Below are 23,170 nucleotides of genomic sequence, written 5' to 3'. Positions count from 1 at the left end.
AAGAGGCGGAGTGCGCGCGGCCACCTGACGCGGTGGCGGCGCGGATCGGTGAGCGCGGCTGGGGCGCGGCGCGACGTGGCGCGGCGGAGTCGGCCCCCGGCCCCCGGCGCCGGCGGCCCCGCGGCGAGTCGGTTGGGCGGCCGTCGCTCTCCCTCTGGGCTGTGGCCGGGCGGGGGGCGGCCCCAGGATGGGGAGGGCGGCGGCGGCGGTGACGGGGAAGTGCCGGGGGGCGGCGGGCGCTCGGGTGTCGCCTTCTCTCGTCCAGGGAAAGGCGGCGGCGGCGGCCTGCAGGTGTTGAAAAGTGCTGCTTGTATTTCGCCCTTAAAAGATTCATGTCAGTCCGGTTGGGCCCGGGTTGTTTCTCTCTGTATACGGAAAACTGGCTGGCTATGTTGCAGACTGACAGGTCCACCGCTAATGGCAGCGTATTAAATAGCTATCTCGCATAACTCTTAAATTTTCCATGATGTTGGCTGAATTTCTGCCCACAGAGCACTAGATTGTGGYAATGTCTCTGAACTTGAGTGCTGCGAAGTGCTAGGCAGCAGAGCTGGATGATGAGGGGAAGGAATTCCCTGCCTTCTTTTTGTTTTTTTTTTTCCTTTTTATAGAAGTGCCAAGTGGGTGAGGATTCAAAAGCCTAAAAGCTCTGTGTTGAGAAGGTGTGATGGGGCTACAGAGTGCAGGGTCAGTAAAGAAGTGTGTTTACTGGGACAAAATAGGCTTGAGAACAGTAATACCAAGAGGGGAAAAAAATAGGTGTGCTGGCTGGGTGAATGTAGCTTCTTGGCCTAAGAAGATGCTATAAATGAACTATTAAAAAATTGAGGTTGTACGGAAGACTTCAGTAAATGTAAAAGAGAAGGAATTACTATGTTAGATCCGATCACTGACTTGGTCTTTCATCTAGAGTTTGTTATTATCTAGCCTTAAGTGCTTAAAAATTAGCTGTAAGCCACCACATAATGAACTACTTTTAGATAAACTGATTTAAACAAAAGAAAAAAAAATCTACATTTATCAGCTGGAAACTGCCTTATTAGTTTAAATTCTCTATAATAGTTGATTTAATTCAGTATGTTCTCATTATTCTCAAAAGATACTAAYATTMTTTTAATTGCTCTTTCCCTGAAGAAATAAGGCTTAAACAATTCTGTCTGCATTGCAGTTCTTCTTCATGCTCTTSATCTTTGAAATCAATGACCAATAGAAAAACAGTGAACATATAGGAAGAAGCCTTGGATTAAGGGGTTTGTTTTGGTTTTTGTTTGCTTGTTTTCCTCCCTTCCTCCCCACCATCCTTCCTCCAAACTTCAAAAACAGGGAGTTGGAGACCTCTGTCAGTCAGGATATTTAATGAGCTTTAGGCTTCAAAGTTGCCTTTTGGCAGTGAGTTCCACAATTCAACTGTTTTTAAAATGAAGTAGTCCTTTCTTTTCTTTTCTTTTTTTTTTTTTTTTTTTTTTTTTTTTAAGGTGTGTTGCTTCAGAGGATCGATGGCCAAGTAGTTAAGGTATTAACCTACAATATCAAATTGAACCAGTTTCCCTGTTGCGCTGCTGCCTGCCTGGCAAGTCACTTAGCACCACAGAGTACATCTGTACTGATAAATGAAAATGTCTAAGGAATGAGCATGAGCACTGGATTAATCTGTGATTATCTACAGGGCCTGTTAGCTCTCAGCTTGGTTTTAGACTGGCTTTCTCAAAGGCTAGTTACTCCAAATCTTATTTAGTGCTAAGAAGTACAAATCAGGGCAAACCTGTGCATCCAGGCGTGGGTGCAAAGGTTGGTTTGTGGCCTGCTCACTCTCTCTCTTGATTAGCAGTATACACTTTGCCATCCATTCCAGCTTTAAAATGGAGGAAATAAGATGCTGTATAGCACATAAACAGCTTATGGATAAATATTAAAGCATGCAAGGCACTTAAATACTGTATTAATTAAGATCATACACTGCAAATAGTGATCAAGGAATTTGACTGCATATGAACATATTAAGTTCTTAATGCCTACTGTGAGTTCTTTCCTTCATCTCCAAGTGCCTTGCCACCAAAAAACACAATTTGACAGCAACTGTGCTATTCGGGTACCACAAATTCAAAGTGTTTCAAACAGAGTCRGAGATGAGTGATAACATTTCTGCTGTTTAGAATTGCTGAGCCTGCTTGTGTATCCCTGCCACGCGTGGTCATACACTACTGCCATGTATACACTGATTATGCTGACATCTCTGTTTTCTCACAAATCTATTTTAGTGTTAGCAAAGCCTGTGCTTTAGCAAGAACAATGTTGTTGACAGTGCTACAGGCATACAATGAATGATAAATTAATTCACCCTTAAACTGAAATGTATCTATGACTTTTGTATTTTACTTGATGTTTCTTTTTGTTTTATACTAATAATCACAAGCAAAAGATACTTAAAATCTGGATAGTATCTTGGGTTTACCTCCACAGATCAGATGTGGGGCAAAATAGGCTATGGGACTGAATCATGTTCACAGAAGTGAATTGCTTGCTTAAAACCTTAAGACTCAGTAAGGACTTGTTACAGAATTGGCTTCACAGCCACYAAAGGTGTCAAAATACTGAATTTTGCTCAAAAAGAAATAAACATGATGTTAGGTTAAATTGTGTTCTTTCTCCCTTTCCTGAAAATTTTCTGTGTTTACTTTTTTAATGAAAAAAGTGATTTTCGTTAGTATACACAAGTGTTGGCACAAGATGATGTCCCTGTGTTTTTTGCTAACAAATGATTTGACCATACATAGTTTGAGACACAGCCTTAATAACCAATGGATATTTTATGAGCRAGAAAGGCTCTCCTAGTCACAAAATCTATTTGGCTATGTCATTCAGTCTTTCATATAGGAATACATCTCTATCCACAGCCCTACTAGATTTCTTTCCAATTGCTTTCAGTGAATTGTTTGCTGTTCTGTTGATCAGAAGCTTGTTTATAACTTTTAATCTTTGTCCTTGGTGATTATTAAATACACATTTATTCTTATGTGGGTGTTGTTCTTCAGCTTAAATCAAAGATGCTGAGCCTATAGGCAGTGGGTGACTGCAGTCAATCAGAAAAACTTCTCCAGCCCAACGTTGGGGGTATGTATTTTTCTGCTACATAATAGGGAATAAGCTGCAAGCTAAATAAGCTGAGTAGCTTGCAACCTGATCCATGTGGGCTGCCTTCTAAAAGCTCCATGGCTGCTTCCCGTAATATTTCTAGCTGTTTATCTGTCATTGAACTGAAAAGCACTCATCAGTGGTTTTGTACAAAGGATAATTCTGCTACAGTTTAGAAGTGTACCAGATTACATGATACTTCTGTTATGTGGTTAGAGATGCTTTAGTCACCTAAGTGCTATCTGCATTTTGTTCATAAAAGATGTCAAAATAGAGCACAGTACACAGACTTTACATCTTGGCGCACCTGTTTTTGTGACTTGCACCTTTTAAGTTTGTGGTTTTTGTTGGAGTAGGGGAAGGATACCTTCCTGTTTATAATTTCTTTTTCTTTTGCTTTATTGATAACATAAAACAAGAGAGATTAAATAAACTGAAATGCAGGTACTATTTTAGAATTTTAGCAAAAGCTAGTATCCATAGTTTCTTTCTTCTTTCCTGGCTTCCTTTCTTCAGGTATTCTTTACTTTTCATCCAGTGTTTTTACAGAGACTAATCTAATCTCTCCAGTTTACTAGCTCRGTAAGCCAAACATTTTTCTTCTTGCTGCAGACAAGCAATTAATTCATCAGAAAATTTCAGTTACCTTTTTTTACATCTCTGTTTTGATGCAGCTTTCTTGAATGTGGCTTAGCGTTGTATGAGGTCTCACCTGTGCTCTGTACAGTGGTTTTAATGGTTCTGTATGTGTAATAGAAGCATCTTTTTCTTTCCTGATTTCCTTTAGATTTTGCTTAACATTTTTATAGCAAAACTTTCTGTAGCTTGTTATCCCTGCGTGATTGACCATCACCTCTATTTTTTTTCCTTTCTTCCTCCCAACTTACAGCAGTTTCTCTTAAAAAATGTGTGTTCTTTCCCGTTTAAATATTACCACATTTTTATTATTCTTCAAGTTGATTATTTCAGTATAACAGTGTGAATATTTTTTTGAGTCTCAATGCCATCAGCAGAAAATTTAATTGGAACTTTTTTACGTGTTGTATGCTGTAAATATTGCATTTGTCCAAGAATAATTTATATTGTTGCATTTGGACAAGACTGAAGAACAGCACTTAGTTAAAACATGATTGTACACATTACATTTTAAAGTTCTAATAAGCCTATTGGATTCTTTCCTGCTCTTTAATTGTTGAAATATACATGAGGCTAGCTGCTTAATCCATTACAAAACAAAAGTAAAAGCTAGAACATTTTGCTCATATCAGTGCAATAGCCTTTTGTCATCTGGGGAGCAAGGGAGGGAAAACGCCACTTTTGTTTCTGCCTTTATAAACACTATAAAGAAAATCAGTAATTCTCTTAATGCAAGATTTTACTGTTTTCATTTTGTAAAGCACAACTTTAACTGTTCAAAATACTTCTTTACAGTAGTGTATGTTGATACTAGTTAACATCAATATATTAAGATGTGCCTAAATCCATTAAATTTTTTCCCTTAAATTGTATAGTAAAAATGTATTGAGTTGGTAAGCTTAGGCCTTTATTTAAATAGACAGAATGTTAACTAAACTTTTTAATACCTTGGATATTTTTTTGGAAAAAATTATCAAAACTAATTTTAGATTTATTTTTTCTGCCTCCACAACTTGCTACTACTGATAAGACTTTTTAAGATGGAAAGTTTAATATCAGGCATCTCTGTATTCTTCTGATGCTCAACTTTTAAGAAATATGTGTCTGTGATGTAATTAGATCTGATGGTTACAGAGTTAAATTGCATGTGACTTGGAATCTTACATTCTAAATCTAAAGGTTAATAGGAGATAACCGTTACAAATCAGACTTTGTACCAAGCAACTGGATATTTTTTTTGCTAATACACACAGTATGAACACCATCAGCAATCAGTTAGAAGACATTTTATTATAAGATAAACTTTGCTTAGTTTCATCTATGAACAATCTTACTGACTGTTATTCCCATTTGCAGTAATGGAGCAAGCACAGGATTCAGTTACACAAGAAGATGCAAATATTAAAGCTATTAATGAAGAGTACAGGAAAGCCTTTATATTTATCAATAAGGGACTGAATACAGATGAACTAGGTCAGAAGGAAGAGGCAAAAAATTACTATAAGCAAGGACTTGACCACCTGCTCCGAGGAATTAGCATTCCATCACAGAGTCCTACATGTGTAGGATCCCAATGGGAGTCTGCCAGGCAGATGCAACAAAAGATGAAGGAGACCCTCCAAAATGTTCATGCTCGACTTCTTGTTCTAGAACAAGACACCCTCACTGTGCAAACAAGTCCTGACGCAACAGGTGCCCCTGCTGAGGTGCCCAAGTTATACCCATCTATTCCTTCTAAAGAAAAGCCAGAAAGACCTTCTGCGCCTGATTCTCTGTTTGCTCCAAGCCAACCACCTGTGGCAAGCAAAAGTGTTGCAGCTGCGAGCAAGGGACAAATTCCAGCTATGAGTCCATCAGCTCCAAAACCTCTTTGTCTGCCAAATGAAGCACCTCCTGCCTATACGCCTCAAGCTACCAACGGCCATTTTACTGTGTCTTATGGCACAGACTCTGGGGAGTTTTCATCTGTAGGTGAGGACTACTACAGAAAGTGTAATCAGCCACCTCCCCTTGAAAGTCTGGGAGTGGATGCAGATGAGCTGATCTTGATTCCTCAAGGAGTACAGATATTCTTTGTGACTCCTGATGGGCAAGTTAGTGCTCCTTCATATCCTGGATATCTACGCATCGTGAAGTTCTTGGATACAGATAGTGAGATGGCCCAAAATCGTCCACCTGCATTTCTTCAGGTAATAAATAAAGCATGATAAAACAACAATATAAATTTCTCCTTTAATTATATTTCATAAATGTCATAAAATTTTAAATGCCTGTCGTCTTAAGTTTTTGCTTTTCTGAGCCTAGAGCTATGTGAGAGAATGTGAAAGAATCTCTTTGTATTGGAGGAATGGTTATTTGCAAATGTACAGTTGTATGACTTTTCTGAGAAATGCCCTCTGGGTGCTCCCCAGGCTTTTGAGTGCTTACTGTTTTGATGAATTCCRTTTCCTAAGGGAGTTGGCCTAACACTTCTGTTTGTTATAAAATTATTTTTCCTCAAATAGAGAAGACATGTTGATTGTAACATTTCAGTATAAAATAGTTTTACAAGCTACTTGCTTGTTTGAACTAGTGATCAGATATTACAGTTAGCCTGAAGAACTGATAATTCAGAGTGTTTCTCTGCTCTGAAATACAAGTGGAAAAGACATATTATTTGTTTTTTTTTCTTGTCCATGCTTGCTTATTTGGGCATATTCATAACAGATACTGGTTTTGGTCAGTTTCTGACTTTGGATCTGTTCGCTGCTGCTAAGGTTGTTTGGCTCTTGGAGGTCTTATATGTGAAGAGGAAACTTTAAGAAACAGAAAAAACGTTTCTGGTATTGGATTCTGCTCATTTCCCTCTACCTCTGCTGGCATTCCTGAGCAGCAGCTATTCCAATGACAGCCTCTCTTTRTTCTGCCATATAAACTTGCCCTGAGATCTACAGGAAGTTACAGGCACTGTGAATCCTGATTTGTTTGGCTGAATGCTTCGTCTGTGTCTATAACTAGACCTTAATTTAGAGGCTACCAGGCTGAATTATAATTCTGTGAGAATTATTTTTTTTCCCCTATATTAGACTGTCAAAACTAATCAAGGATGATAGTCTCACAATCATGGATTTTTKTTTTGTTTTGTTTTGTTTTTTAGGATGGCATAAGGCTTTTATTTTACTTACTGAACTGTATAGAAAACTAACTTCTCAGTGCTAATGCGTACATTTCTTTTTCTTTTTTGATAATAGGATCCTTTAATTTGTAGAAATAATCTTTCCTTTATGCATTCACCTTTTCCAGGTTTGTGACTGGATGTATCCTCTAATGTGTAATCAGTCTCCTGTTCTGTGCTGCAGTACTGGAGTCTACATGTTTCCTGACACAATGTCACAGGYGCCAGGGTCCTATGTGGGAGTAGTGTTGTCTTCAGAGCTTCCAGCATCTGACAGGGAGCTTTTTGAGGATCTGTTAAAACAGATGTCTGATCTTCGAATACAGGTAAATTCCAGGGCACTCTCTTTTAAACCAATAATAAAAGGCAGAAATTGTAAATATATTTTCCTGATTATATTTACTTGTATAAAACTGCAAAGTTCTATGTCTTGTTTAGTGAGCTCAACAATATGAAATACTTAAGGCAGACAATGTTAAGCTCACCTAGGAATGAAACTGTATATGCCATAAGATAGGGAGGATAGAAGTTTTAAAATAATGTATTGTAAGCACAGAAAAGAAACGGTCATTTTGTATATTTTCACTGTTTTCCTAGAGCAGAATGTAGGTSTGAATGAAAATTTTTTTCAGGAGAAAGCACGTTTTTTCTGTGAGTATGGATGCACATGCACGCACTCTTTATATAGTTTTGATGAGACTCTTCTTGGAAAATTGTGCTCAAGTATGTCTACAGTTTAAAAACGTTAAGCAGCATCAAAGAAGAGCTGTGAAAATACTGAATACCTCAAATATGCCTTATAATGGGTTCTCAGAACAAATTAATCTGATGATGTGCTGTAGCAGAATTTTAAGGAGAGAGAAAATAGAAAAAACATAATTCAAAAAAGGCACAATCCAGTCAGATACACTGATGAGAAATAAGATAAAAAATGTTATTGATGGCTGTAACAGAGCATTGGAGCAACACTTCAGGAGGAATGGTAATCAATAACCATMTAAAAGCTAGTAACAAAATTATCTTTCATGAAAAGATACTATCTTGTTGAATCACTAAGACTTGAATACAGTGACTTGGAAGGATTCAGTTTGCAACATGTCACCTGGGTGGAGTTTGGTTGTGTTATAAATCCTGTTGAGTTCAGCAGGGTACTTTACTAGCACAAGAGGCCATTAATTTTTGCTTTAAAAGTACTACACATTTGTGTGATGTTTTGATTTGTTTCAGTGCAAGAGACACTGGGTAAAATTCTGTCCTGCATAAAAGTTCAGGTTATAGTAGTCCCTTATTGTCCTAAAATTCCATGTTTCTGTTAATGTTCCCTGATACAATGTCACAGGYGCCAGGATCCCATGAGAAAGTAGGGTTATCTTCAGAGCTCCCAGCAACTAAGAGAGCACATTTTGAAGATAAGTTAGAGCAGATGTCTGGCCACAAAGTCCAGGTAAATTCTGGGACAGTGATTCTAATTTTTTTTTTTTTTTTTAAGTGAAAAATATAAATTTATCACCGAAATACAGCTTAAAACTGCTGCAATTCCAGACTTGGTTGACAGCAGCAGCGTATGTTCCCACCAGTTTCCACAAAGCATGTTTCCTAGTCCTATTTTTTTTTCTTTTTTTTCCCCTTAACTTAGAACTTGCTCAGTTACTGCAGGCTTCTAAATTCTGAAAATCAGTAGCAGATTTCTGGAATCTTAAATACYTCATACTGCAAAGTCAAAATTTTCCTCTGGACAAAACATTTCAAAGCCTAGTCTGCTGACCGTTTAACTCTATCTGCGTTACATAGTACTCCTGAGGATCTAATTAACAACTATATGTAATATACGTATAGTATAGAGTTGTCTTTCACATTAGAGAACCTATTTCTGCCCCTTAGCAGAGGCTTGCTGAATCTTTTTCTAGACGGTGGCCCAAACTTATACTAAATTGTATCTGGCGCATACTTTGTGTGTTTTTTCTCCTCTTTTGATTTTTTTTTTTTTTTTTTTTTTTTTTTTTGGGGGGGGGGGTTAATTTATAACTTTGTATATTAAGTTTATTTCTGTTCCCCTTCTGCAAAATGATCAAATACTAAAAACAGAAACATGTTGAAAACGAGATTTCACACTGCTGTCAAGTGGTAATTGATGGTATATTACAAGTCAGTGATACTGAAAAAAAACCATACGATACAAAGGTGTACAAAATAACAGTGATATATTGTTAGACTTCTGGGTAGCAAGTTACTAAGACTTAAGCTAGTCTTTCCTGTTAATTTTTTTGTTGTTTTGTTTTTTCTATTCTGTTCATAGCTCTCATCTAGGAATGCTTTCATACAGACTCTTCTAGAAGAAAAAAAAAGGTCTTTTTATCTCTTATTACTCAGTGTTGTTCTAAATCATTTAAACATTTACTTTTTTGACATTTACACTGTGGAATCCTACCTAAAAACTAAATTTATTACAATTTTTTGCCTTCTCTAGTAGAAGTTCAATCATTMTTTGTCTACGAACTATGTAAACTCATGGTAAAGTTATTAGAAAAGCTAACCACACTGTGATTGTGGTTGCTAATAACTGATGACTCTCTCTTCCAGAAATTCTAGTCTTTGAGAGGAATTCACACAGAATCTATCCACCCAAGGGGATGTGCAGTATCATGCACAGCTTTATCAGTCCACAAAAGCATCAGCATCACATGGAATGAATAATCTCCTTTATTTAGAAATTTGGGAGGGAAGTATGAGGAACAACCAGCCAGAACAGCTGTGTTCTTTTAGTGCAGCTGTATTTTCTGACCAAAGATGAAGAAAAGGAACTGCAGTTCCTATACTGAAAAATAAGAGTTGACTTCCCTCTAGGAAGATAAAAATGGTAGATGTACAAGTATCTTATCTTTTCTGCTAGATAATTATACTGTTAGCTACCCCTACTTTGTTACTTGACCAGACAGCCTTGTTGGGAAACAAATCTTTTTCATTGTAACTGAAGAGAGTTTACAGAAAATGCTTAGTTGTTTGATAAGCTTTTCTTAATATACAGCCTTTCTGTGGAAAAGTGATTGAATCACAAACTTCCATTGACTTTCTGTACATTTGCTGGAGGAACATACAGCATTGGCTTTTTTTTCCCCATAATCTGTATGACCATCTAAAATAAAACCCTAGTACCTTCTGAAGTAGGTTCTCAGATGTTTACTTTCATTTGTTAGCCTTCAGAAGCCTCTAGTGATGCAATTAACTTGCCTCAGACTGTGCGTATCCAACCACAAGCTGAAGGAGAGGAAAAAGAGAAAGAATTGCCAGAATGGAGTGAGAAAGTTGCCCATGGAATCTTGTCAGGTACTGTCATAGTAAGGGGATTACATTAAATACAAACCTTTGTGAGTAATACTTAAATCCATGTATTCTGGTAAAGGCTGAGTGGTCAGAAATGGTTATTCACCATTTCCAATCGTAGTCATCTAAAAGATGCTTTGGTATGTTCTGTTAAAACAGTGCAGAATTTGAATCCCCTGTCAGCAATAGATCTGTTTATAGCTAATGGTCTAGACTCCTAATTCAGGCTTGTAAATTAGGTTAGTGCCCTGTATGACTCAAACCACTGTGATGGAATAATTTTATTCTTGTATAAGCAGTTATGTTAAAGTATGCATTTAGTGTGGTTTATGCAGATAAATACTGGAATGCATAAAYGACCACCATCTGATCACAAGAAATATGAAGCTGCTGGAAGGGCTAATAAAAAGAGAGAAGACTGGGTTTTATATATTCATAATATTAATAGCATTGATATGTGCAGCTTTATTACTATTTACCCTGTTGGGAGATCAATATCCATTAAAAAACTGTGTATCTGTATTAAACTGAGATTTGGATGAAGGCTGGCTTTAATAAACTTAAATAAAGTGAGATTGAAAAAATGTATGTGGTGTAGGAGCAGAAATCATTGCAGGAATTTATGCTGGCCCACTCAGGGAAGTGTGTAATTGCAGATTATAATCAGAAATGTTACTGAAGTTAGTGCTAGAGAAGCAGACGAAGGAAAACTTTCAGAATTCTAGCCTGTAAAATTCTGCATATATTAAGAAAAATAATTTGTCTTGAAGGTGCATCTTGGGTAAGCTGGGGCCTAATGAAAGGAGCAGAATATACTGGCAAGGCTATCCACAAAGGAGCTTCTAAACTGCGAGAACATATTCAACCGGAAGAAAAACCTCTGGAAGTCAACCCAACTGTAGCAAAGGGGCTTCATGTAGCAAAACAGGCTACTGGAGGAGCTGTGAAAGTCAGCCAATTTTTAGGTAAAATGTTCCATCTCATAATTTAATACATTTTTGCCTTAATGAATAAATAGTCTGYAAAATAAGAGCTAGTTTCTCTAGCCAATGAACTGAAGAAAGGACTGACCTGAAGAAATTCAGAGATTAGTTGTCTGTGCATAGTTATGCCCTGTGTGAGAGAACATGCTTTAGGAATAATTTTATTGTATGCTCTTGAGGGCATGTTTTTCTTAAAGGAATAGTTTCTATAGCAGAGTATTTTTATAGTCTTATCTTTGGCATCTTTTTTCTTCGGTTTTGGATTGTTAATTCAAAATGGCTTCTTAAGTTAATCACGTGTTGTAAAAGCTGTAGAGTCACAAGTTACTAACGTACACAGGGGACCAGTATAAGCGGATATGTATGTGTGCACATGCACATAGAGTTTAAGCATGCCTGAAACAAGTCTGTTAGTCTAGCTATAGACTTCCAACAAAACTGGTTGGGTGCTGAAAGGTGCTGAGTACAGAGCAGTTTTCAGTAACTTAATTCTGTTATTTATTTTGTATTAATGTTAGGATTTAGTGTCTAGTGACTCGTCAGTGTTTGAAATCCAGTTGCGCTGAATATTATAAAACTGCTTTGAAGAATTGGAATGATGGTAAGAAAGACAACTATAAAAAAGATGAAAGATTGTAAGAAAGATTTGTCCAAAAGACAAGATGAGGAAAACCCCCAGGCTGTTCCCCTTATGTAATTTGGAGACAAAGTAATAGAAACAGTCACTTGAAATGACAGAATGGTTGAAAGGAAACTCTGGAGATCTAGTCCAACAATTTTCCCCCCTCTCCAAGCAGGGTCACCTAGAACACATTGCCCAGGATTGTGTCCAGGTGATTTTGAATATTTCTAAGGGCAGAGACACCACAACCTCTCTGAGCAGGCTGTTCTAGTGCCCCGTCAATCTCACAGTAAAAAAAWTTTTTCGTGCGTTCACATGGAACTTCCTGTTTCAGGTGGTGCCTGTTGCCTCTCGTCCTGTCATTAGGCATCACTGGCAAGAGTCTGGCCCCATCCTCTTTACACCCTCCCTTCAGACATTGAAGCATATGGATGAGATCCCCCCGAGCCTTTTCTTCTCCAGGCTGAACAGATCCAGCTATCTCAGCCTTTTCTCGTAGGAGAGATGCTTCAGTCCCTGAATCATCTTAGCCCTTCACTGGACTCACTGCGGTAGCTCCCTGTCTCTCTTGTACTGAGGAGCCCAGAACTGGACACAGCACTCCAGATGTGGCCTCACCAGGGCTGAGTGRGCAGGATCACCTCCCTTGACCTACTGGCAACACTCTTCTTAATGCACCTCAGGATACCGTTGGCTTTCTAGGCCATAAGGGCACATTGCTGCCTCATGGTCAACTTGTCCACCAGAACTCCCAGGTGGTCTTCTGCAGAGCTACTTTCTAGCAGGTCAGCCYTCAGTCTCTATTGGTACAAGGGTTTATTTCATCGCAGGTGCAGGACCCTGCACTTACCTCTGTTGAACTTCGTGAAGTTCTTCTCTGGTTAGCTCTCCAGCCTTTGCAGGTCTYGCTGAAACTGGCAGCACAGCGTYCTGATGTATCAGCCACTCCTCCCAGTTTGGGATCATCAGCAAACTTGCTGAGGGGGCACTCTATCTCTTCATCTGACAAATAAGCTGAACAATAGTGGACCCAGTATTGACCCCTGAAGGATGCCACTAGCCACAGGCCTCCAACTAGATTCTGTGCCACTGATCACAATCCTCTGAGCTCTGCCTTTTAGCCAGTTCTCAATCCACCTTGCTGTCCAGTCATCTAACCTGCGCTTCCTGAGCTTGCCTGTGAGGACGTTATGAGAGATAGAGTYGAAAGCCTCAGTGAAGTCAAGTTAGACAACATCCACTGCTCTCCCTCATCTACGCTGGCAGTCATTTCATTTGGAAGGCTATCAGATTGGTTAAGCATAACTTCTTCTGATGAATCCATGCTGACTGCTCCTGATCACCTTCTTTTCCTCCRTCTGCTTAGAGATGGCGTTCAGGATGAGCTGCTCCATCACCTTCCCAGGGATGGAGGTTACGCTGACTGGGCTGTAATTTTCTGGGTCCTCCTTCTTGCCCTTTTTGAAGACTGGAGTGACATTAGTTTTCTTCCAGTCCTCAGGCACCTCTCCTGTTCTCAATGACTTTTCAAGGATAATTGGCAGTGGCCTAGCAGTGACATCTGCCAGCCCCCTCCCCCCCCCATCTGCCTCGCTCCCACTCGTGGGTGTATCCCATCAGGGCTGCGCACTTGTGGATGTCGGGTTTGTCTAAATGAACCCTAATTCAGTCCTCCTCGGCCCAGGGAAACTCCTTCTTTCTCCAGACTTTCTCTCTTGTCTCCAGGCTCTGGGATTCCTGAGGGCTGGTCTTAGCAGTAAAGGCTGAAGCAAAGGCGGCATTCAGTATCTCTGCTTTCTTTACTACGGCCCTGCCCCATTCAGCAACTGGCCTAGTCTTTCTTTTTTTGCTGATGTATTTAAAGAAGCCTTTCTTGTTGTCCTTGACATCCATTGCCAGTGTAAACTCCAAATGGGCCATAGATGAGAGTATGTGGTAAGTATCTATTTATATTCTGAGGTGCTTTCAGCCACAATACTGACTTTGTTTGTTAGGGATTGGAGCTGTTCAGAACCTGAAAATAAGGCTGCTTCTATACCCTTTGGCTACTTAAGTGTGGATTAGAGTCTGTCTTCAGAAATCAGCATACTGAAATAGAAGTAACACCTTAGACTTCAGTGAAGATTACTTCTTAATTAAAAGTAAGGATGTTTAAAGAAAGCTGTTCARTGTTCTTATTTAATAATCTACATAACATTATTTTACAATAGTTGAGGGAGTGTGTTCTATAGCAAGCTGTGTTGGAAAGGAGCTGGCTCCACATGTGAAGAAGCATGGCAGCAAATTAGTTCCAGAATCTCTTAAGAAAGACAAAGATGGTAAATCTACTTTCGATGGTGCTCTGGTGGTAGCAGCAAGTGGAGTTCAAGGTAATAAAAATTCCTTATTTTTTTTTAATTGCATAAGTTATTTTTCAGTGCTATGAACTCAAGCTGTTCATTTTCTACAGGTTTTTCAACAGTGTGGCAAGGTTTAGAAAGTGCAGCCAAGTGYATTGCTAAAAGTGTTTCAACTGAGACTGTAAAAACTGTCAAATACAAGTAAGTTACACTTTTATTAGTTTCATCCTCTACAACATATTGTGTCATTCTATAGGAATACTGGCAAACAAGGYTCATGGAAGTGCAAGAAAGTTAACTAAAATATCTGCTTTGTTGCAGCTACACAGTGCATGACATGCTGTTAAGTGTACATAGAGCTCTTTATGTAAAATATGARTGAATCAATGCTTCTGAAGTTTTCCTGTCTCTCTTCTAGAAGTATTACAGTTTCAGTGTTGGAAAATACCATTTAAATTTATCTTTTTGCAATAATATAATAATGCTATTATGAAAAAAGTTACTGTTTGAAACCGCTCATCTGTGATCCTTAATTTGTGTGAACTTAACTAAATTTGAAGAAAAATGAAGAAGTGACTTCAACTATCAGCAGATCAGACCAAAGTGAGAAGATACAAAAGAAATCTGTGTAAGGAGATCCCAAGCATAAATAGCAATAACAGTACGAAATGAGAAGAGGCACTAGTCACAACTTCAAAAATGCAGATGTTACTAGAAAAAGGTAGTGGGGAAAGAGAATAGTAACTTTTGGGAGCATGTTACTAAGACAATGGAAGGAACAAAGTTGATGACAGTATAGTGAGAGGATACTAGGGAGAATAAGGGAGGATTATGGAACAATGGCAAAATGTATGAAATACACTCCTTAAAGTGCACTAGTAGTAATGAAATGTGAAAAGTAAGCAAAAGCATATAGCTTAAATGGAGTTGATGATAAACGTAGCAGAAGAGATTTAAAAAGGGATGCTGAAAGTGCATACAGACCACTAGCAGCAGGAAACAAGATGACAAGGTAAACAAGAATATGGAAGTTAGTGGTTTGACATCCATGGTTCTGTTCTAATGCATTTCAGATGGGAAACTACAGACATGGGACAAGATAACAAGCTGCTAGTCAGTGCTGCTTTATTGCTAACATGTTTGCTTTTGATAGGACTGCCAGAAGGCATTGTACTTGTACTCTTTTCACATAAATTCATATTAATGTTTTTGTTTTAGATATAAAAATAGGAAGTATGGAGATCAGCAATCAAGAGCCCCTAAGAGTGAAAAACAATAAGTAAATGAATGTTGCAGTTAACTACAATAGAATGTACAATATTTGATAATTGAAGATTTCTTCCATATTTTGATTCTCTTCTATATAAATATATTAAAATTCTAYGTACCTCTTTTATAAGCTGGTTTTTGCTGCAGTGACATGAGACTTCTGCCCTCCAGATACTTCAGTGAACCACTTAATGTAAACAGTGCAAAAGGAGCATCATCACAGTGTCTTTATATAAACATACTCAGCTAAAACTTAGCTGTATTACCTTTCCTGATAGAGTTATAAAGAGTTATAAGGACATGTTCATCATAGTAAATCAGTTAGAACTGGGGGGAAAATGTAGCTGTAGAAGTTCTATTTCTGCAAAAGTATCTTGCTTCTAACTTACTAGGTTTTTACAAAGATATAAATAACTACATATCTGCTCACCTTTTTTCTTAAAAAAAAAAAAAGTTACAAATGATGCAACTGAGATAAGCAAAGCGAAAAAAATCAACTATCAAATATTGAAGAAACTATTAGTTTATCTGTATTGGATGAGCCATGATCTATCTTTAAATGAAGTTGCCTGTTGTACTGATATTACAGAAAACTGGCTTATTATTCCTGAGGTGAAAATAACTAATCATGTTGGCAAATATTTACTGCTGTTTTGCTGTGAGACTAATTCTGTGATCTGCAAATCAGATTTTGATGATTGAAGGCTGTTACTCTATCAGAGAATTAAAACCAAAACAAAACAAAGTCACTAGTTTTTTCCATTCAGTTTCACTGTTGGTTCCTGCCCTTACCTGTAGTGGTTACTCTACTGAAAGTGAAAAAGATTTTTTTGATGAAATTTGATAGATTTAGGATACTTTGATATCCTGTTCTTCTCTTTAGCCTTATTTTGAGGGCCTCAAAGAGTTTCTGATCAAAAGAAGAGCAGGGCAAAGGTAACTCAGYGAACTGCTGATACTCTAATGCAGCCAGAAATACTTCCTTTTGGCCTGATTTGTCTGATTACAATGCTGTCTGGGGAAATGTTTAGCTGTCTGGAACAGCTGGAGTAACTGCTGTCACTGTACGTCTGTCCTCCTTCAGTGTGCTCTCCTTCAGTGTTACCTTTCTTCATAAATGAGTAATTTATTTAATGAGGATATGTGACTGCTAACTTCCCCTCACAATCCAGTGGAGAGGTTGTTTGTATCAGTAATTGTCATTGTATCCTCAAGGTTACTGCTTTGAGGCTTTTGCTGTTTAGTATGATTCCCTCCCTCTACCCCTTTTATCTCTTCTCCTTTGCTATTGTATTGATAGGTCTACGTTGCACAATATGAATTGTTGCAGGGGCCGTGCAACAAATCATTTTTAGCTACCTCTAGCATTTGAGCATAGCTGTTTCAGCAGTTCTCTGCACCCATGAGACCTGGGTTAATTTGCTTGGTCACAGTGGTATACTAACTTGTGAGACTACTTTTGGAACTTTGAACTACAGTGTCTGTCGCTCTTATGCCAGACGTAACGTCACAGTTTGCCACGTAGACAAAGGCAAGGATCATACAGAACGAGTACTAACTAAGCACTATTACGGCAGTGGTGGTACCAGTGAAAGCACTGTCTAAGGTSACTCTGGTCTCTTTATGTCTAAAAGCGAAGAAGGCAGTTACGACAGTGTCCACTCTTTTTCCTTCTCAATGCTGCTACCTATGGTACAGACTGAGCGATTTGAGCAGCAGCAAAGGTCTGGCCCTGGAAAAACTAAATGGAAGAATACAGGATATGAGGGGGGACCAACCTTGCACAAGAAAAAACACCTTTCTGTATACAGACAAGCCTTTTAGTCCTATGGGGAAGGACTAGTGTGGGGGGGGGGAGAGAAAGGACAGAAGCATATATATTATATCTTTAAAGAAGAAAAGATTATTTCAAAACTGTCTGATAAAGTAGCAGCCCTTACTCAAGTAACTCAAATAACAAATAATAATAAATTTTTAATTTCACTCCTTMGACATTTAAGCTGTGCACTTAAGAAAATAAATACCCAGTGCTAGTTCACAGCTATGTTTAAATTAGTGCTTTTGAAAGAATTCTTATGAAGAGAAAAATGCTAAATACATATATCTACATATATCTATCTTGTCTGTCTTAAGGTATGGAGATGATGCTGGCCACGCTACAGACAAYGCTATGAATTCTGCAATCAATGTTGGTGTGACAGCATTTAACATTGATAACATTGGTATCAAAGCTGTTGTGAAAAGGACTGCAAAAGAAACTGGCCATGCTGTGTTGGATGAATATAAAGTATTGGATAAGGAGAAAAAGGATAAAAAATAAGAACAATGAAATATTTCTCAGAGTCTTAGGTTAGAGATGAAACTTCCTATTTAGAAGTAACTATATTACTAAACTGTGATTTAACACAAATCATACTATACTTTTCAAGCAACTGTTAATTAATTTGACCTGAAAATATAAAGTTTGGGGAGGTGTTCTTAAAAGGAAAAATCAAAGTCTTGTCATTCTGTATTGATACAGGGATTTTGACAGCTTGGGGGATACAGGTCTGCAGTTAATAAACTTGCCTCTGTAAGCACTTTTTTCAAAATATAGTAAGAAACAGTAGAATAATATAGAAACATTATTGTGAATATTTTTATAATACTTTATATTTGTAAAGAAGGTAGTGATACTGAACGAATAGGGTTACTAATTCTGTTCTTAGTTTTTGTAAAACCAAACAATTAAGCTTTACTAAAACTAAACATTATTTAATATGCACTACTTATTTAAGTTTTGTGTTTCTCTCTTTTGTTTTCTAGAGGAATTCTTGTCATAGCCACTAAAAAGCTAATCTTATCCAAAGTTTATATTAGAAGAAATGAAAGATGAACCTCAGGTATAGCCATTCCCTTTAAAATTATTTTTTCCATCCAGCATATGAACAAACCAAAGATACTAAGCATTTCCTTTAATAAGGGGGTACTTTCATCCCTAGAAAAATGTATTTTGCAGTTGGCACTATAAGTAATATTCAAAGATTATTTGAAATTGAGATTTTTGTATGGAGAAGTTGAGTGCATTTCTGCATAAACAAAAATATTTTTCTGTAAAAACATTCTGGAGAGGTCATTAGAAATGTCTATGCATTCTGTACTTTTCAGCCAATCCACAAAGAGTCATAGTATGTATTACTTCTGATGGAAGTCATAATATATATGCCTTCTAATAGAAGACATGAAGTAWTTGCTTCAAGAAACAGTTTTAAGTCAGCTCCTTTATTCCAATGAATTCATAGTTGCACAAGGTACATCTTTAAAGAGTATGAAGACAAGCATCTTTAATTGGATGTGTATGGAATATGATAGACACTACTGTGTAGCTTTTTCATCCTACTGCAGTGTGAAATAACTTCTACGTAGAACAACTGATAAGAGTCCTTCTTCCTTCTGAGATGCTTTTTCACTGCTGCTTGTGTAAAGTTCATTAGTGAGTTTTAAAGCTRCTATACATTCTAGTCTTGACTGGTCCAACGGCAAATGGAGTACTGTCAATTTACAGCTCACCTTCATATCAAATAATGGGAGAAAATAACTGTGAATGATTGTTAGAAAGTGGTATTTGTATATCAGATTGGAAAAAAAATGTAGTAACAAAAATATCTACTGGAAGAGTAACAGGTAGCACATTTCGTGGTAGTTATTGTAGGTGTTTAGTTTAGCATGAGAAGTAAAACAAAGGGGCTAACCACTTGAAGTGTAACTTGGACTGATTTATAGAAATAAAAATAAAATTAAATTAAAATTGGTTAAACTGTGCTTGGCTTTCTTATCATGTAAAGCTACTGTATGGATCAGTGAGTGGAAAAACTAGGACTTCTGAAGTAATAGAAGAATAAACAGTCTTGGAGTATGTCTACGGTAGAAACCTGATCATCAATTACAGCTTAAAATATTTCACAGTAAAAAGGTCTAGCAAAAGTATGTTACAACAGGTTTTCTTGCTGTAATCTTACTACTAGCAAGTGTGACCAGTTTGAGATTTCATACTAGCAAAAGCATTTTAGATTAGGAATGTATTTTATTTATATCTTCCTTCACTTCTCTATTTTTATTTTTGTATATAGCCAGTAGGCTTCTCCCCAGTTCCTCTTCTGTRTAAAACAGCCTTCATCAGCCCTTCCTTTTATACTCCCTGCTAGCCATACTCCCTAAGCCTCATACTTTAGGTTTATTTTCCATTCCCAGCTTTTTGGTTTTGTTTCTCATTTGGACATTGAATATCTCTCCTGATGTAGTAGTAGTTTTACTAATGTTGTTCACAGAGCAAACTGCTGCATTGCTGTTTCCAAATTTGTTTATTCGAAGGCTTTTCTGCTACAGTATTTGACTTAAGTCTTGTATGGAGAAGATTACCTACAATGTCATTTCTGTGCCACTACTTTTCCTGGCATCCCCACCAGTTTGTAGGTTAAAAAAAGGTATTCTTGACCTCAGTTCTAGAACCGTGCATTTGAGAAGAGTCATCTAGATTACAAGGGTTTTATTTAATGCTTATTAAAAAAAACCCTTTGTGATATCCTATTTCTTGATATTCCCTTAAGAACTAAATCTGTATTAAAAAAAAAAAAAAAAAAAAGCAAAACTACCTTTCACCAAATTACACTGACTAGGTTCAGCTATTTAGAATCACCATAGAATTGTGTAGATTGTAAGGGACTTCTAGGGCTCTCTAATTCAACCTTGCCTACTCAAAGCAAGTGGTCAGGGCTGCATCTAGTCATGTCAAGGATGAAGATTACATAGTTTATCTGGGCAACCTGTGCCAGGGCTTGGCCGAGATGATAAATATTTCTCCCTCGCATTGAGTCAAAATTACTCATTGCTGCTCATCCTTCTACTGTGCATCTTTTGAGAGTCTGGCTTTGTCTTCTCTTCACCCATCTCCAGTTGTGGACAGCAATAAGATCTCCTCAAGCTGCCTTTTCTCTAGGCATGGCTCACCTAGGCCTCTCTTGGCCTCTTCTCACGTCATGTGTGCCAGCCCCCTACCAGTTTGGCAGCCCTTCATGAGATTTGCTTAAATATGTCTATGTCTGTCTTGTACTGGGGAGCCCAAAGCTGAGCATAACRCTCCAGATGTTGTTTCACATGTGCTGAAACAGATTGGCCTCCCTTGACCTGCTGGCTACACTCTTCCTAATGCTGCCCAGGAGGCTGTTGACCATCTCTGCCACAAGGGCTTAAGCCACTCTGCTGGTTTAAGGTCACCAAGACCCCCCCTCACTTTCTTTCTGAAAAGATACTTTCCAGTTGTTGGCTCGCAGCCTGCACTCATATGTGGTGTTTTCTCACCCTAAATGGAGAACTTCACGTTTGCTTTGGTTTAATTTAATGAGGTTYCAGTTGGAATGTTTCCCCAGCCTGTCCAGGTCCCTCTGCATAGCAGCCCATGCACTCCAGCATACTGACTAGTCCCCTCAATTTGTTACCATTCACAAACTTGCTGAGAGTGTACTCCATCCTGTCATCCAGGTTGTTAATGTAAGAGTTAAGTTATATTATCCCTAATATCGATATCTGAGTTGTTCAGTTGTACTGCTGATCATCACACTTTAAACCTGATGGCCCAGCCCACCTTACTGCCTGCTTACCCAGTCCCTATCTCACCAGTTTGGCTATGATACTGCAGGAAACTATGTCAAAGGCCCTACTAAATTCAAAATACACAACATCCGCTACTCTCCCCTTATCCACAGAGCTATCAGCTCATCATAGCTTATTTACTGGTGATACTGAAGTAACTAACTTTTAGCTGCATTCTTCTGAAAGAAAAACCAAAACTTTTGTCATAATGCTTTGAAAGGAATCTTTAAACATTAAGTCAAAATTAATGTCATGATCTAAACTTGCCTTCAGTAGTTGGTATACCTTACTTTTTAAATAACTTCTTATCTGTGTTTGTTGCCTTCACACAGTGTGAAAATAGGCATTTGAGATTCTTAGTTTCTTTATCTCAAGCCACACTGTGTTGCAACAATTTCCTGATTTTTCTTATGAGTAATAAAAAATTTATCCTAAAAATCATATTAAAAGTCTTAACGGAATAACATTTATAGGTATCCATATATATAATTTTAACCTATTTGTTTGGAATAAAGAACTGGAAGAAAACTCCCATGTGTTGCAGGTGTCACTATGTTACTGCAATAATTAGCAGGAATCTTACCGGTTTGAAAATTTTAACCCACTCACATAACACCCCAGACCACAAGACACTTCTCCCCCACTCCAGCTCCCAAACCATCTGGCGAAGTACGTAGTCAGACCTGCTGTCCTGTGCCAAGCCGACGAATGTGGCCTAGGCGCTTCCTTATATGACTCTGTGACCTAGTTCCCGAGGACTCACCTAGTTAGGCCACCTAGTAATCCCCGYGTTGAGGCTGGGACCTGAAAGTATCCTGAGAGGAGGTCACAAGCAGGTCTCTTCGCGCAGGGAGTACACTGTGCCTGGGATACAGCTTAGTTACRGTGTGCTCTCTACTCTCAGACTTTTCTGCCCATTTTGAGAACTATTCAATAGGTTGGTTAACTTAATATTGAAACAGTTGCTTCAGAAACTGAAAAAAAATACTTGTTAGCACTATTACTAATTTTTTTTTCTGCTGTAGGGTGTATATTCAATTAGCTATGAAAGCTAACCTAGGTCTAAGTCATTACTAAAGTTACTGGTTTGATGTGGTATGTATTTTCAATGTCTTAAAAATATTCAGTAAATCCTGAGGGCAAAATAAGCAGCTAAATTTAAATGCAGTTACTGTGCAATATTTGTCTAAATTTATGTTTCTGATCAAGTATCTCAGGAAATTTTGCATTCAGTCTGCATCTCAAGTGATATTTCACTGATTAGAATAAAAGCATCAATTATAACTTGAGACTGTCAGAAATCACCTCTCCTAAAATATATCAAACAAACAAAGTTAAAATGAATTTTTCTCCTTATAGTCAGGCTTCCACTTCAATGCTGTCCTACCTCAATAYACTAGATCCTGCTGGATCGCTAATCCAGAAGGAAGCTGTGGCGGGTTTTGGCTGTTTTCCTCCTGGTTTTCTGCTGGGTTTGCAAACGGAATTGGCTCAGAGAGAAGACTGTCAAGTGCCAGAGCTRGCACAAGGCAGGCAGCAGCTGTATGCAACTAAGCATGAGGATCGGGACCTTGCTATTTCAACATCAGTAAACTGGCCCATTTCAATGTAAGAAACTACAGCTGTAGGACTAAAACTCACAAAATTTCAGGGCTGACTTTTTCGATGGCAATGCAGTTCATGCCGCCTTAAAAGTAATGGTAAAATCATAACCCCGGCTTTAGGCTCAAGCAGCGGTACCCGTGTCACCCAACCATCTCCAGGGTTACAGTATAAGACTTGTTCTTTGCACAACAGAAGTAAATGACAAAATAACAGAACACCGCCTAGATACTCTTTTAAGACAAGGCCCCGCTGTGCTCTGCCGGCCTGCACACGTGGGTCAAGGCGTGTATTTAAAACCGTGCTACTTTCCGTGCAACAGAAGCGTAAAAAAAATAAAAYAAAATAAAATAAAGCACACATTTGTGTGTCCCGCAGGGGACGAAAAGCTTAACGCTCCCCGCGCTTCACCCCGCGGGGCCGAACTCCTGCCCGGGGTGGGCCCAAGCGGGCCGGCCGGAGGCAGCGAGGCCGCCGCGCTCCG

General features: G+C 38.3%; 1 protein-coding gene across 8 annotated transcripts; it reads left to right on the top strand.

The window, feature by feature from the left end:
- Positions 1-19,242, top strand: SPART (spartin). Of its 8 annotated transcripts, none has more exons than XM_085320639.1 (12): positions 1-48; positions 1,169-1,250; positions 1,476-1,513; positions 3,033-3,111; positions 5,125-5,957; positions 7,051-7,248; positions 8,262-8,366; positions 10,117-10,246; positions 11,014-11,208; positions 14,059-14,217; positions 14,298-14,388; positions 17,590-19,242. In XM_085320639.1, exons 5-12 carry the CDS (start codon positions 5,127-5,129, stop codon positions 17,774-17,776), a joined length of 1,896 nt encoding a protein of 631 aa, XP_085176765.1. In that variant the 5' UTR covers positions 1-48; positions 1,169-1,250; positions 1,476-1,513; positions 3,033-3,111; positions 5,125-5,126; the 3' UTR covers positions 17,777-19,242. The 8 variants fall into 8 exon arrangements, with proteins under 8 accessions (XP_085176765.1, XP_085176770.1, XP_085176762.1 ...); XM_085320644.1 differs by lacking the exon at positions 1,169-1,250 and adding an exon at positions 15,406-15,466 and having other exon boundaries at positions 17,590-17,677; XM_085320636.1 differs by lacking the exon at positions 1,169-1,250.
- The last annotated feature ends 3,928 nt before the right edge of the window (positions 19,243-23,170 follow it).

The sequence above is a fragment of the Rhea americana genome, unplaced genomic scaffold (assembly GCF_003343005.1).
Source record: "Rhea americana isolate MKP2758 unplaced genomic scaffold, rheAme1 scaffold_65, whole genome shotgun sequence".
Classification (NCBI taxonomy): Eukaryota; Metazoa; Chordata; class Aves; order Rheiformes; family Rheidae; genus Rhea; species Rhea americana.
The sequence above is the reverse complement of the archived record's forward strand: the minus strand, read 5'-3'. Positions and strand labels throughout refer to the sequence as shown.